At 44.8% G+C, this 15,924-nt stretch overlaps 1 protein-coding gene across 1 annotated transcript in view; it reads right to left on the bottom strand.

The window, feature by feature from the left end:
- Abcc12 (ATP binding cassette subfamily C member 12) overlaps positions 1–11,514 on the bottom strand; it is a 63,528-nt gene extending 52,014 nt beyond the window's left edge. Inside the window, 7 exon segments of the mRNA XM_021251480.2 lie at positions 2,683–2,830; positions 3,750–3,923; positions 5,060–5,187; positions 5,190–5,292; positions 5,581–5,728; positions 8,043–8,198; positions 11,339–11,514. Of these exon segments, the coding sequence (XP_021107139.2) occupies positions 2,683–2,830; positions 3,750–3,923; positions 5,060–5,187; positions 5,190–5,292; positions 5,581–5,728; positions 8,043–8,198; positions 11,339–11,457 (976 nt within the window). The 5' untranslated portion in view covers positions 11,458–11,514.
- Positions 11,515–15,924: the final 4,410 nt, after the last annotated feature.

The raw sequence follows: 15,924 nt of genomic DNA, 5'->3' as shown, positions 1-15,924 counted from the left end.
GGTTGTAAATGACAGAAGCCGGCAGAGGATGATAGCAGAGGGAGGTGTGGAAGGTGACAAATGCAGAGTCAGACCTCAGTAAATAGGCAGCCAATTCTTGAGCCAGGGAGCCTCGCCTTTCCAGGCCTTCAACTGTTCTGAGTTCCAAGATCCAGACTTTTGTTAGCTATCTCTTTACTTTTAAATGTTAGGAATGAGTTGAAGAATTTTTGTAATTGTGGCCCCTGCCCAGTGTCCCAATAACAGCCACAAAATCTCAAGAGCGTATCTCCCTTTCGTAAGTCTGCAAAGTATCCAGGACACCACAAAACACAACTTAAATCTAAGCCTCCTTCCCTGGGTTTATAGGTCTCAGTCCCAACTGCAGCCTGGTCTGCACAACCCCTTTCACACCAGCTGCAGAACAGCTGCACTGTTTGCACTGGGCTCAATGGGGGCCGGGTCCTCCTCTGACACTGCACAGCACAAGCTCACAGGTCCTTCTCAACAGGAGAGGACACCCCCTCCCTTACCAGGGTAAATCATTTACCTTTTAAGTGACTGAGGCAGAATTGGAATCTATTTCTACTGCTGTCCACATGGCCTTTACCTCCAGAACACCCAGGGACCCCTCTCCCCATGCACCACCCCCAAATCCACCTCCAAGCCCTTGCTCCTACCTGGGGGTTTCCCCAGCCCTCTGTGCATCGAAACCCATTCAGGCCTACCTGAAGGCCACCTCTGTCAGATAGTTCTTCCTGATCTCCCTGACCTGGTGTGTACCGCACGAGCCCCACGGAGCTCCTCTCATTTCCTCTAGTGGCAACTTCCACATTTCACTTTTTAGCATAATTAAGCCACATGTTCAAACATTCAACACCTTTTTTGTGTGTGTGTGGTACCGAGGATCGAACTTGGGTCCTTGCGCTTGCACAGCAGGCGGCAAAACCACTGAGCTAAATCCCCAGCCCAACATTCAACACCTTTTGACCTGATGTCTACTCTATGGCAAGGGTGGGTGTTTGGCGATGGAGAACCCAAGAGTAAACAAGCTCAGCCCTCTTCCAGTGGCGGAGAGAGACAACAAAGACATAAATAACTAAATCATACAATTCCAAATTGTGCTGGGTGATCTGAAAGAAACAACCAGGGGGAGTGGCAAAGAGGCACTGGTAGATGTGGACATGTTTGAGACTGGCATAGAAGGCCTCTTTGAGTCAGTGACTTTGAGAGCAGTCTAAAATCAAGGCAAAGCCACCATGACATCTAGCAGAAAAGCATCCAGGTAGAGGCAACAGCAAGTGCAGATAGCCTGAGGCGTAAAGGCCATGACAGGAAGTTCTTCTGACTTGAGTGGAATTATCAAAGGTCAGGGTATACTGTGATGAGATCAGAGAGGTTCCAAGGGGCCAGACCATGTTGGGCCTAATAGAGTATATGAAGGAATTTGGATTTCACTCAAAAGACCTAAATTTGAATAAGTGATAATAAACTGCTGAGGAATTGCCAGCAGGACCTAAATGGCATTTTTAAAGGCCACTCTGGTGCATAATGGATTTCATGGAAGAGGGAAGGGCGGAGGGACATCTAAATGGTCCTGCCACAGTCCCTGAGAGGAGACTGGCTTGGATCGTGTGTTGATAGGATGGAGAGAAGTAGGTGGGTTCCAGATATATTCTGGAGCTTAGAGCCAACAAATGAGGTGCTATTTTTGAGCTTATTTTTCTTACTCTCTCTTAATTTCAAAAGAATAAGCCCCTTTCCTGATTATTTGCATGGTCTTGCACATAGTAGGAATTGGGTATATATTTATTCAATTAAACTGACTCGAATTAAATTGAGTTGGGTTGAATTAAGTCAAATGGAATGAAATTTAATCAAATCAAGTTAAATTGTATTGAAGAGAGTTCAGAGTGTGAGGAAGTGTTTCTGCCTCCTCAGAGAGTGCGCTAGGGCTGCGGGTGTCCCTGCTGGGGCACTTCCTTCAGCAAGCTCAGAAGCAGGTTTTGTAAAGCCACTCCCTGAAGTGCAGGCGCATAGCTTCAGCCCCAATTACATGCTGGTGCAAAAGTATAATTGTAGATCCAGAGAGTCAGTTGTAACAGTGACTCAGATCATTAATCCGCCAACCACCTGAGTCCATGTCAACAATTATGTAAATGTCCCGGCAATTAAGATTTGCATTTATATTTGATTGAAATTGGTTTTAATATCATCTTTTAAAAAAGAAAACTACATATACATCCTCACATCTGCTCAAAGTATGTGGAGTCGGTGGGTTGTTCAAACATAATGAAGCTGTCACAGGCAAGGTGAAGATACATGTGAAAGTGCCAGTGTGTGTGTGTGGGTGTGTGTGTGTGTGTGTCTTCTAAATAAAGAAAATAGCGTGAGACAGCTCCTTTACTGTTCACAATTTGTTAGTGGATTATTTTTGTAAGGAGTAACTAACTGGCCAGTACCAGGATCCCCGTGCCACAGTAAAGATGAAACCATATGTCACTTACCCTTGAGTTCATCAGAACGGATGCCAGGGTCTGTTATAAAATCTCCATAATCCTTGGAAAAATCCTCTAACCTGCAGAGCACCTCAGGGGTTCCTGTCAGCCCTCTTCTGCTATGCTGGCCCTGGGAACCTTAAGAACCCCTTAGAAGAGCACATTCTACAATGTAAGTAGTTCCCTAGGCAGCTTCTCATCCTACCTTGAATGGTGTTTGTGAAAGATTTCTCCCAGGCATACATTTTAATAAGCTTGATGCAGGTCAGAAACTCATTCATTGTCTGAATGCGCTTGTCTGTCACTGAAATTGCTGATCTTTGGAAAGCTGAGTTGCGCTTAGCCATAAACATCTGGAATCAAGTACAAACACTGTGTTCAGGGAGAGTTGCTGAGTTGCAGTTCATCAAAAAGTTCAAGGATGGGAGTACAAGTGCCAGGAACAGTTCTAAGAGAAGCTTGAGTCTTTCCCCTGGTTTGCAGCCCTTGGTGTGGCCTGGGGGACTGGCTGGAGATCCTTCCAGGTGATACAATGTTATGGCTTATATCTAGATGTCCCCTGAAAGCCTCATGTGCAGATAGGAGGAACTACTCAGAGGTGGCTGGATCTAGTGTGTGATGCTGGGATTAAGAGTCTGATGCTGAGATCAAGGGTGTGTGATTACTAAATTAGCCCACTCATTGGTTTGGCATAGTTCTGGGAGTGGATAATGGAAAGGCCCACTCAGGGTATGAGCTCCACCACCCTAGGATAGCCTGGATAAAATATGAGGGACAGAAAGAGGGCTGTGATCACTTGCTGCTTGCTACCTCACTGATTCGCTGCCTTGTGCCTCCTATGAACCGTTTCACTTCTGCGATGCCCCTCTTCCATGCCACCCTGCCTTGGAGCCAGCTGATTATGGGCTGAAACCTCTATAAACTGTGAGTTACAGTAAAACTTTCCTCCTTCAACTTTGGGTGTCAGATATTTTGTCTCATCGATGAGAAGAAGTAATTAAGACATACAATAATTACCAGGATGCATGGGAAGTGCTGGAGATTTTGGCAAACTGAAGAAGCACCCTCTACCCCACAACCACCACCGTGTTTAAATTCAAGTTCTTATCAAATGACATGTTTCTTTTGCCACCAAAAGAAAGCCTACCTGTAAGCCCAAAGTAAGATACAGGCTTCAGCTGCAGGCCCAGAAATAAAGCCTCTGTCCAGTGAGTGAAAGCACATGGGCTCATAGCACTTGTGAAGCAGTTCCAAGGGCAGAGGCCTGCTTACCTGGATGCAGATGAATATAACATACATGGATATTCCAATAAGAGCTATGGACCCCAGAATGAAAAAGGCATATACAGCACAAACAACCATTAGGATAGGGATGGTGGCTGGCAAGGGACAAAACAAGGCAGCTTCAAACAGGGAATAGCTATCACTTGATAGTATGTTGAGCAACTGGAAAGAAAGCATATGAGTTCCAGTTGGGAAGGTTTCTCAAACCTTTCCTCAACTGAAGGCTTTGCCAATGAATGAAGGGAAGGGGATCACCAAAGAACCAGCCTGATGAATTTTGTTGTCTCGTTCTGGTATGATTTTGGAAAGGCCAGTCTTTTAGGACTGAAAATCCCAAAAAGGAAAGGGTTAAGGAATACCTGGAACATGCTAGAGGGACCATGAACTGCCTACTGTAAATCTACTTGCTCTTCCTCCTTACTAACACAACTCTCTATTCAGGGCAGCAACATGCCCAGCTAAAAGACAATATCCTCCCAGCCAAAGTGTGAAATAGAACCTGGGGTGGATTCACATCCCTTTGTTTTTCTCTCCTTCCTCCTACTCACTATCTGAAACATGGCTGGGATGACTGGATCTCTAACATCCATTCTGAGCCACCTTGAGACCCACATTCTAGGACAAGGATGAAGAAACCAACCCCGTCCTGGATTGTACTCTTTCAGACTCCTTTTACATTGAATGAAATAAATTCATTCTGTTTAACTCACTGATGTTTGGGGTTTTCTATTTTGAGGGTCCCATGTGGAATATAGTCAGAATTGATATGGGAGATTCTGAATATCCTGAAAGAGCATATGTAAGAGAGAAGCGAGTCTTAATGCACACCACCTGGAGTTCCCTTGGTTGGGGAAATTTTCTTGAATAAGCAGCAAGGATTTTATTGCTGAGGATTAAGGGTTTAAGAAAATGTCAGCTCAGAAGTACAGCAGGCATGTTTTTTTATTATGACTTCAGCAGCCCAAATGCTACACAATTGGAATTACTGGATCTCCCAGTCAATCCATACCCAAAGTGTGCTCTGCCCTGCCTCAGTTTCCTCCTTGACAAAGGGATTGAGGTCACTACTGAACCCCATTCCAGCTTTCCCAAATTTTCCAGCATCAATGGAGCCAACCTTTCTCTGAATTCCTTCCGTGCTTTCAGTCCCTACCACTTCACTCAGCAGGAGATGGGACATCAGGGGCAGGACATAGACAAACAAAAGGGAGGCAAGTGCTCATGTAGAAAGCACACCTCATACATGCTCAAAAGCCTCAGTATCAATTTTCTAAAGTTAGACTCCTGGAGAAGCTTACCTCACCAACTGAGATGTGTGTCAATGTCTTGAAGGACACCAGGTTTTCGAAGACCAGGGTGGAGAGAGCCACCTTTAACCGGATCACTGTGCGGTACTTGATGGCCCAGGCCAGGGCCCAAAAGAGGATTTGGTGAACTCAGTGGCAAAAAGGGCCATGCACAGGCTGATGCCAACCCGGAATTTCCCAGAGGCACTCTCAGTGTGCTGGAGGATTTGGTGAATGAGAACTGTCTGTAAAACAGTGCATTGGAGAGAAGGGAGGGCTGCTGGAGGGTAGAGGGTGGCAGAAGAGACGTCGGATAATGTCAGCAAGCTGATTTTATGAGGCAAACTTTTTAATTAATTTCAGTGCTTGCTGCTGTGCTTGACAAGGATTCACTTTATGAAAATTCACCCCCAAGGAGCACAAAGATAATGACAACGTACTAAACCCACCAGCTCGTAGAGAAAGACACTGATGACAACTTTGCCCAGCGGGGGACATGGGAGGCGAGAGAGAAGAGGGGCCACCCCGCTCACCGGCCCTATGGCTGCCATGATTATGCACAGGATGTTGGCCACAATGTCCATCAAAACCTGCGTCCTCTGGACCTTCCAGGCCACTTGGCCCAGGGAGGCCTTCTCAGGACCCACCCTTTCCACCTCTTCATCCCAAAGCGTTCGAAACCTGCAATGAAAGAATGGGAAGATGAAAGAGTATTGACATCTCTACTTGCTGTTTGAAGCTGTGCGTGTGTAACAGCCCGTGCAAGGGCTCTTGGCACAACCCCCATCCCAATCACTGTGCTGCCAGACAGGCAGCATTGGTTCTTTCTTTTTTTCCTAGGCAAGTAGGACCCAGGAGGGATGGGCAACCATGCCCAACATAAGCTAATACGAATACCTGGCATGCACCCCCTTTCCAGGCCTTCATTTCCCTGCCTCCTGACCACACCGCCAGCTCTGAGAAGAACACAGAAGCAACTGAGAAGTCCAGAAAAAATTCTTCTCCGAAGCAAAGAAGACTCAGTGTCTAAGATTTGCAAGAAGGCTGGTGTGGCAGGAGTGTGCTGTGAAGGAGAGGGACCGACAAGATGTTCCAGGCGAGGCTGAGCCCAATCTCAGGGCCTCAAGGGCCTCAGGAAGGAGTTTAGAGTGCAGTCCAAGTGCAGGGAAGCCTTTACATGCTTTCAATTAAAGCACTTTGCATCTCTGACAGATCACCTGGCTGCTGTGACTGTAATGGATTGGGGGAGTGAAAGCAAAAGCAAGGAACCCCAATAAGGGGTGGTCAGCCTCCAGATGAGAGGCAGCAGTGGCAGGGCAGGTGGGGCAATGGATTCAAGGAAAGGCAGACAGGGGAGGACAACAGACTTGCCAATGAATTAGATATGGGAAGAAAGGAGGAGGAATCTGGGCAGATCCCAGCTTCTTGGCTTTTCAGAAATGGGAAAAGAGGAAGAGGCAAATATTATCAGGTCAGAGCGAAAGACCAATACTTCAGCTTTAACTATTTGCTCAGCATGTGCAAAGCCTTGGGTTCAGTCCCCAGGACAGGTGAGTGTGTGTGTGTGTGTGTGCGCGCGCGCACGCGTGTGTGCAGTGGGGGCGGGAGGGGGGTGCACCATTAGGCACAGATAAGCAACTGTGAGGCATCCAAATGCAGCTGTCTGGTCTGCTGCAAGACATGTGGATTCAAAATCTGGAAGACAAGCCTGGGCTGGAGAGGCACATTTCATTGAAGAGCCAGTGTGTGTTTGGGGTTTAAGCCTTTGGAGGGTATGAGGTCCTACTAGGAGCAGAGGACATAGCCTGGGAGAGAAGGGGGTCTACGTGGATGTTATGTAGATGGAAAGAAACAATAAAAATGGATGAAGAAATACTGGGCAAAGAAGGAAAGGAAAATTCAGTATTCCATGGGTGCTGGTCCAGCCCCTTTCCCTCAGGGCTCCCTGGTAACTTTCTCTAGACTGCAGATGTTGGCACAGGGGAAGAGGAACACAATTCTACCAGCAATTGCAAGGTTATGGCTGGTGCTCTCGGCCCTGTAAGTAAGTAGCTCAGGCAGTGCATGTGTTGTACTTCACTGCATGTAACCAAAGATAGGGTAACTTCCGGGAGAAACAAGCTTCGGTGGCTTTGAGAGCTTCTCCCTGCGTAAGACCTTCTAGGTCACCAGAACCACAGCATTTGATGCAGCTATTGGAAGGAACGAAGTTAATGTCTTTGTGCAGACACAGGCAAGTCTTCATAAACTTTCAACTAAACACAGCAAGATGATCAGCAACTATATAGTATGCTTAAATTTTTTCTCTTTAAGTGTAAAAGGATGACTTGTGAGCGGGGAGGATGAAGATGAGGAATTGCTCTATGGAAGATGATAGCACTGGGTCTCTTTGATCTGTGCAGAATAAGTATGGACAGGGCCACATCAACATTTTCACAATGTTTAGCCTCTGGGGAGGAGAGTAAATGTATGGTAGACGTACTGTCACTGCTTAAATTCTGTTTCTTTAGCATTTTTATAGTGAATGTGAGTTTGGTTGGACCAATGATGTCAAAATAGCAAAGATGGGCAGTTTCATTGATTCGACCTAAATACACTTTCCACCATGGACATCTAAGAACAATTTATATAGTGCAGCAAAACCCGATGCCTAGAGCTACATGTAGCAGCCCAGCTGAGTGTCGACCAGCAGAGTGCAAAGTGCCTTTCCAGCCACCTTCCTCCTGAAAAGCTGTTCCCACGAACCAGCCAAATGGCCCAGAGCCTCCAACCAACCCTCTCTCCCCATCAGCTGTGCCCAGTCCTCTCCTCCCTGGGGGCTATGCCCTGACACCCATGCATACCAGCCCATGTCAGAGAGCAGTCCTGAGAGCGGTCACCAGCACCCATGGGTATCCATCCCCACACAGGGAAAATGGAAGCACACAGCAGGGCTCCCAGGACCCTTCCCCAGGGTGAGCTCCTCTCCCTGGGAGACCCAAGTGAAACCTGGTACCTTTTGGCATTGATGTCAGAGGAGTCATAGGGAGACATCGGGGGCAGGGTGTCCCCAGTCAGTGTGTTCCCGTAGCCCCTGACCATCACTGGTGTGAGCCAGGAGAACGTGGCGAAGGAGAGCAGCCCCGCATCGTCTACGGGGTTAGGTGCCAACCTGCAGACACATAAGATGTGCGCTGTGCCTGGGTCACCAGGGGTCATTGCCCTTACCTCCTGGCTTGCACTTGTAACCACATTCATTAGCCCTCTGAGCAGCTGTGTGCTGGGACTGGCTTACACCAGCTCGTGAGACCAACTGTCACCTTTTCAGGAATTTCGCAAATTAGTTCTTAAACTCAGCCAATATTCAAACTTCGGTTACATAAATTTAAATAAATGATCTTAAATTTAAATAAATGATCTTAAAGACAAAGTAATCATATTCAAAACATGTCACTTCTTAATTCTTTTACTATTACATGTCCTCTTGAAGTTATTTACATCTACCTATCATCTGTATGGTGTAAATACCACAACTGGTGAGCCACTCTGCATCTCTTTGTATTCAGTGACATCATGTTTTAGCTTGAAATTGTGGTGGAGTATTTACGTCATACAAGTTGATTAATGCTACAAACGAGTGAGGTATTTTTTGAATCACTTGAATATTTACCAATGTTTGAGCGTCTCATGGGAAGGAAGGCACTTACTGCTCTGGTGGAAAATCAGAGGGGTCTAGTATGTGTCTCTTACTCTCAGGAGGATGGGAAAGGTCCAGAGAAGGCTGCGCTATGGCTGAGTTAGCATCCCAAAGGGTCAAGACCCAGTGGTGAACTCATGGTTTATTATGAGTTAGATTAATAGGTTAATATATATATATGTTAGTATGTATATGTTTTATATATATATCTGTTATGTATATATTATATTGTTATCATGTATATATTATTTTGTTATGTATATAGTATATATATATAATCTGGTTTATTATGAGTGCTGAATGGGTTAACATATAGATAGATAGAGAGAGAGATAGATAGATAGATAGATCTGTTATCATGTAAAGGAGAAGATAGAGAAGGCACAAGGGAGGGGAAAGGGAGAAGAGAAAGAGAATAGGAAGGGAGCAGGAGAAGGAGGAGGTGGAAGAAGAAGGGAAGGAAGAAGAGGATGCTGAAAAGGAAGAGACAGAAGAAAGAGGAGGGGAAAATGAAGAAGGAAGGGGGGAAAAAAGAAAGAGAAGAGAAATGAGGCCGGGGATTTAGCTCAGTGGTGCCAGCACCTGCCTGGCAAGCGCAGGGTCCTGAGTTCCATCCCTGGTACTGACAAAAAAAAGAGAAATGAAGGAAAAGGAAATGAAGAAGAAAACACCATGTTTTGTCCGTAAGGAATTAACCATCAAGGCCAGAATAAATGTCAAAGACAGAGTATCATCTACTAACCACTGCTAGTTATTATGTCCCAGAAGTGAGAGCTTGGTGTTTGTGGCAGATGCTGAAGAGTGGCCTCACATCACCTCTTAGCTGTGGAGGACAGCTGCACACTGGCTGTGTCCCCTGCAAATATATGCAGTGCTGCCTCTCACCAACTGTTCCACAGCTTTCTCAGGAGCCTGAGTGCCACCTGCAATTGCGGAAGGTCAGGGAAACCCTATCCAATGGGGCGTGGGAGCCATGGACAAATGCTTTCAGTGCATATCCTTTGGGTAGACACCTGGACACTTCTCAGGAGGACCTGGTGGAGTCCAGTCCTGCTTGCCTACGCAGCCATGCTGTATTTTCCTCTTCCTCTGGCTCATGCTCCTTAAATTCCCCACATCCCTGCTTGGGATCACCTTCCAAATGAGCTGCCTGCATCCAAGTTTTTGACTGAGACTGAGACTCTTGAGAGAATCCAAGGTAAGATAGTATTAATGAGGTACCATGTGCCCAGAACATAGCAGAAGTTCCCTGCAGACAGCTTTCATGATAAAGTCTTGAATCACCTCATCTGGTGTTTACAACCACTCAGAAAGGTAGAGTAGGTATGATCATGAACCCATTTTATAGTCAAAAACACCGAGGCACAGACAGGTTTGAGCACTTGCCCGAGGTCTCACAGTAAGTGGTGAAACATGAATTCATACCCACCACTTGCTGGCTCCAGCACCAAATCACATTGCCTGTCCACAAAGCAATTATAAACTGGGCTAAAGCAGTGAGTAGTTAGAGCTCCCCTGTGGTGAAGGACAGCAGTCCACGCCATCACCTTCCAACCTTCACCTCTCACCTTAGAGGGCTTGCATGTGTGTATCTTTGGTCCCTAGGAGCTGGGAGAGGGAAGGCCAGTGTCACCTGTCTATAGAGATGTCACTCAGCCTTCTGGTCCTCAGAGAACACATCATGGGTCTCCTTCTAACATTGTGTTAAATGAAATGCTGCAACTTTGAGCATGTGAGCTTGAAGGGCAGGCTACCCAAGTCCCTATCCTGAAATTCAAAGACAACTTCATTAACTACCCCCATCTGCATCCCAGGCCCTTGGAACCTGCTCTTACAGCTCATTCCATCAAGAGGTGGAGTCTATTTCCCCACACCCTGACTCTAGGCTACCACAACCTGCTTTGGCCAACAGGACTCGGTGGAAGTAGTCATGTACCTTCTACGAGCCTCTGTCTCAGGAAGCCCTGCATGCTTCTGCTTGTTCTCCGGAAAGCCCATCCCACTGCTCTATGGTCAAGCCCAAACTGGACTGCTAGACACTGAGTGACCATGTGGTCCTGTTGCCCCCATCACCCCAGACTTTACAGCCAGCCACCCCAGGGACACAGGCCCTTTGCTGAGCAGCAGGTGAGTGAGTAATCCTGGTCAAGGCCAGATGAACTACTCAATGCTCCCAGCCCATGTTACTCGGTCACCTATAAAATTTTAAGCTAAACAAGTGGCAATTAAGCCACTAATGTTTGATCCCATTTGTTAAAGAGTAAAGACAACCTGATGGACTTTAAGCATGCTACATAACCTCTTGGTACCTCAATTTCTTCTCCTCTCAGATTAAAAATAACAGAAGCTCCAGTGTGGTTGTAAACCACTTGGATGGATCCTAACAAATGGAAAGTTCTCCTTTAACATTAGCTATTGTCACCCTCTCTGAAGGGTAGGAAAAGGCAAGAAGTAAGTGGTAGATAAGTGAATGGTGTGTGGATGAGTGGATGAACAAAAGGGACAAACACACAGAGCAGCAGATGAGAAGCAGAGGAAGTACCCACTTTCTCCCAATCTGGAAATTATTCCTGTAAGTTCTACCCTAGCCCCCTTCAATCTTGATCCTGATGTACCTTGCATAGGGGCACACTGAGATCATGGTCTTGAGGCTGGGGTCATATCTCTCTGAAAAGGACCTCTGCTGACCTCGCTGGTCCAGGTCGGAGATAAGGTAAGGGCCTTCACCGACCATCCTGATGTCACTGTGGAGCCCTGGGCTGCTTTCACTCTGCACCAGATGGAGAGGCTCACTGAGAAATGAGAACATTGGGAATGGAATTGGGCAGCTCCACCCAGACCTATGCCCTTGCTTTGACCACCCCCCCAGACCAGGTGTCCCCAATTAACCATCTACATTTATGAGAAAGTGTGGCCAGAAGCCCCAGCACATCCCTAACTCCATGCTGAGACCTCCTTTTTGCCAGGAACATGTGGTTCTTCTTCATTTCCTACATTGTGTTGGCTGGGAGCAGAAAAACCCATTGTGTGTTTTCCATTGGTAGTCAGCCCATGGCCAAGGCCGAGTTCCAGTATGGCAAAAGAGTCCCAAGAAAATCCAAATGGTCTCTTAGTGTGACCCAGAGTGCAATTTGTCACACACTTCCCCTTTTTTCCTTCAGATTCCCTCCAGGAATCTGTGCAACTAAATCCCCTCCACCTAGATACTCCGTGGTCAGAGACCTTTAACCTCCACCTAGATACTCCGTGGTCAGAGACCTCAGGACCAGACACATCTAGACAGACCCCTTTCCCCCACTTCTGTGACCATTGCCCTTTTGGAAACCAACAACCCAAAGGGAGAGAACATTTTTAAGTGTGTTCATCCAGTTCACAAACCAATCCCTCCATTCTCCAGTCTCCTGAACATTTGGCTCTTCTTTTCCCACACTGGGTTTGCTGGAAACCAAAAGATCTATTGTGGATGATCGCAGAAAGTGATCTCTTCCCAGCTCCTGTTCTACTCTTGTCCTCTACTCTTTCATGACATCTCTCTCCCTATACCCTATAAGTAGTTTTTCCCTTTTTCCCTAACCTAATGTTGAATTGTTTCACTTGCAATCAGAAGCCATATTATTATAATATATATTATTATGTTGTACATACACAGGGTTTACATTCCTGAGTTCTCTCAGGAAGTTCTGAAGGTTAGAAATAAATAACTTGGACTTCTGGGAAAATGGAGGAGTAATAAGCAATGACTCAGCCTCTCCAAGATTTAGAATTCAGACACTGGAAAATAAAAGCTTGGGGAACAAAAATAGAGAGGTATATAGATGCCCAGGAAAGATCTGACAGGGAAATTAAAATTTGCAGAGAAGTTAGAGACAGAACACAACATGGAAAAGGGAAGAGGCAATCTGCACTTTCTCCCCAGCTCCCAGCTTGTGGTTCATGAGAAAAGAACAGGGAATCCACATCGACAAAATGAAGCCAGGGACTCCAGAGGGCTTCAGGGAGAAACACAGCAGTGGAACAGACAAGAGGACGGTGAGCGCTGCAGCAGCTCATGAGTAACTCCAGTCAATGTTCCGGCCATGCCCCCTGGACAGAGAGGTTGGACACCATTCCAGAGAGGAGTCCACTGAACCTGGGATTCAGAGCAGCCTCAGGGTAGCTTCATTTGAGGGCTCCCAGTGTTACCTTCCCACAGTGACTGGGTGAGGGACAGCAATGGGAGACAGCTGTGGTCAGGGGACCATGGTCAGGCTAGCAAGAGATCCCTTGAGGAGTTTGAGCTAAAAGACACAGGCTCTACCCCCATGTCCAGAGACCACACTCAGCCTGAATTGCTCTGGATTTGAAAGTTGCAGCACTGGCACCCTTACCTAATCTTGTCTGCTGGTGCCTGCATCCAACACATATTTGGAGTCTGACTGCCTTCTTTATCTATCAGTGTGAAATATAGCTATCACATTTAGTACATATTAGTTGTAAGTCAGCACCTGAGTTGTCCTAATATTTACACCATAATTGCAGATTTCTTCTCTATGGTTAAGTGTGGTACATAATTGGCCCTTATGGTAGGTTAATACAGTCATTTCGTAAGTCAGATTTGTTCGTAAATCAGGCAAACTGAGTCTCATGCACCTCTGACAAAAATATATAATGTAATGCATAGAAAAACCAAATGTGAGGTCCATTAGTATCTGTGAAAATTCACAACACTCAAGTGTTCATAAGTCAAGGACTTACTGTATTCAGTTTGTCTTGGATAATACTACTGTAACTGATTTGCTTGACATTAACAGGGTCACATAGTTGTCCCTACTTCTCTGTAAGCCAACACTCAGATTACCTTTGTGACATTAACAATGAGAGAGTACATTCCCAGAGAACTTGGTTGTTGAGCTAACTACACTGCATCTCCCTCTCCCAAATTAACCTACATGGTCAGATCTTGGGACTGTGGCAAAGGATTATAGTAAGCCATGCCCAAAGCACCTCACTAAAAAGCAACTAAAGAGACCTCTATACTAACATGATATTGACCAAAAAAAACCAGACTTGTAGATCCACAGAATAGAGGATGCAGAAGCAACTCTAGGCATACTCAGCTACCGTATCTTTGACAAAGGGGCCAAATCCTTTTGCTGGAAGAAAGATAGCCTCTTTAACAAAAGATGATGGGAAAACTGGCTATTCGTAAGCCAAAGATTGAATCCAGACCTATGAATCTCACCATGTACTAAACTAAAATCAAAATGACTCAAAGATCTAAACATTAAAACAGAAACAATATGTTGGAAGATTAAGTAGGCAAAGACTTTCTGAACAGAACCCCAGTTGCACAAGAAATAATACCAAGAATCAACAAATAATCACATCAAATTAAAAAGTTTCTGCAACAGCAAAGGAAACTACCAACAGAGTGAAGAGACAGCCTACAGAATGGGGAAAAAAATTTTACCAGGTACTCCTCAAAGGACCAATATCTAATGTGTGTGTGTGTGTGTGTGTGTATATATATATATATATATATATATATATATATATATATATATAAAATAGAAGCTCCCCAAATGTAAGGGCCCAATAAAAAATGGGCACCTGAAATGAATAGACCCTTCTTAGGTGAAGAAGTACAAGTGGCCAATAAATACATGAAAAAATGTTGAACATCATGGGAATTCAAGAAATGCAAATTAAAACAATACAGAGATTCCACTTCACTCCAAAAAGAATGGACATCATAAAGAAATCAACCAATTACATGCTGTAGAGACTGTGGATTAAAAGGGAATCTTTATTCATTGTTGGTTGGAATGTAAACTAGTACAACCACTATGAAAATCAGTATGGAGATTTCTCAAAAAACTAAAAATAGAAATTCCATTTGACCCAGCTATTTCCCTTTAGGTATTGTCCCCAAAGAGTAAAAGATATCAGACCACAGGATGTATGCATACCCATGTTATAGCAGCATAATTCATAATAACTAAATCTTGGAAGCAGCTTATATCTCCATCAATAGATGAATAGATAAAGAAAATGTGGTGTTTATACACAATGGAGTACTACTTTGCCATAAAGAAGGATAAACTGGAGTCATTTGGAAGAAAATGGATGTACCTTGAGATCACAACGTTAAGTGAAGTAAATCAGACACATACGCTTATATATTGCATGGTTATGCTTATATGAGAAACTCCATATATAATAAATAAGGTGTAATATAAAGACAATAGGAAAAAAGAGAAAGAAAAATTACTCTAATCCAGCATGGAAATGTATCTAAAAGTGTACTTTGATTTAGTAAAATTGTCTTATGTGTTTTATATGTTTTTGGCCTATTAATCTAGTTGTTAATCTGTATGTATGATAATTAACTTTATAAGGACTCATAATATAAATACATGAGTCTGATCTTGGCCAAAAAAAAAAAAAGAGAGAGAGAGAGAGAAGGGAAGAGGAAAAAGAGAACTGAGATGTGTTCTGTACATGCACCAAATACCCACAATGAATGAAATCATTATTTACTGCAAATATGGACTAATAAAAATTAAATTGTTTTTTAAAAAGAAAGAAAAATTGATTCCCATCAAGGTGTTAGTGACTGATAAATCTATAGCATGGCAGAGCCAGAAGTCTCCTCTTTGCCATGTTGTACAAATCTAGGAGGAGGAAACAGAGGTCCAAAAAGGGAAGGACTTGCTCAAGGGTATGCAGAGAATGAGTGGCAGAGTCTTATCTGGGGCATCTGGGCTCAGGGAAACGGACGCTCCCTCCCTTCACCAACAACCCTGGAAAATCTCTTGTTCAGCTTACATTACAAGAGTCACTCTTCAGAAATAAAATGTTTTTTGTTTCTTTCAACAGAATTTGAAAATCAAAATTCTTTATTGATAAAAGACAAAAGTGAAAACTGAAATACTGTAGTCAGCTGGAACAGAGCATCTGTTCAAAATCCCTTCAATCATTTGATGAGTGGCTATTAATAGCATGCACACCATAGACCCAGCTATAGATTCCTAATTCAATCGGAAAATTAGAAGTCACCAAACAAACTTCCTAAATTTGTGGCTACCTGCACGGGGTGCCACACTGCACTCCGGACGGCACCGCGTGACCCTGCGCAAAGGCACACTGAGTGTCCCAACACCCCCTGGTCGCAGCACCAACTACTCTTGCCTTCTGGGCTTTTCACTCACTACTGCCACAA

The sequence above is a fragment of the Heterocephalus glaber genome, unplaced genomic scaffold (assembly GCF_053883595.1).
Source record: "Heterocephalus glaber isolate CG9 unplaced genomic scaffold, H.glaber_assembly_v1.0 deba00001707, whole genome shotgun sequence".
NCBI classification, from domain to species: Eukaryota; Metazoa; Chordata; class Mammalia; order Rodentia; family Bathyergidae; genus Heterocephalus; species Heterocephalus glaber.
This window is presented reverse-complemented; position numbering and strand designations above follow the sequence as displayed.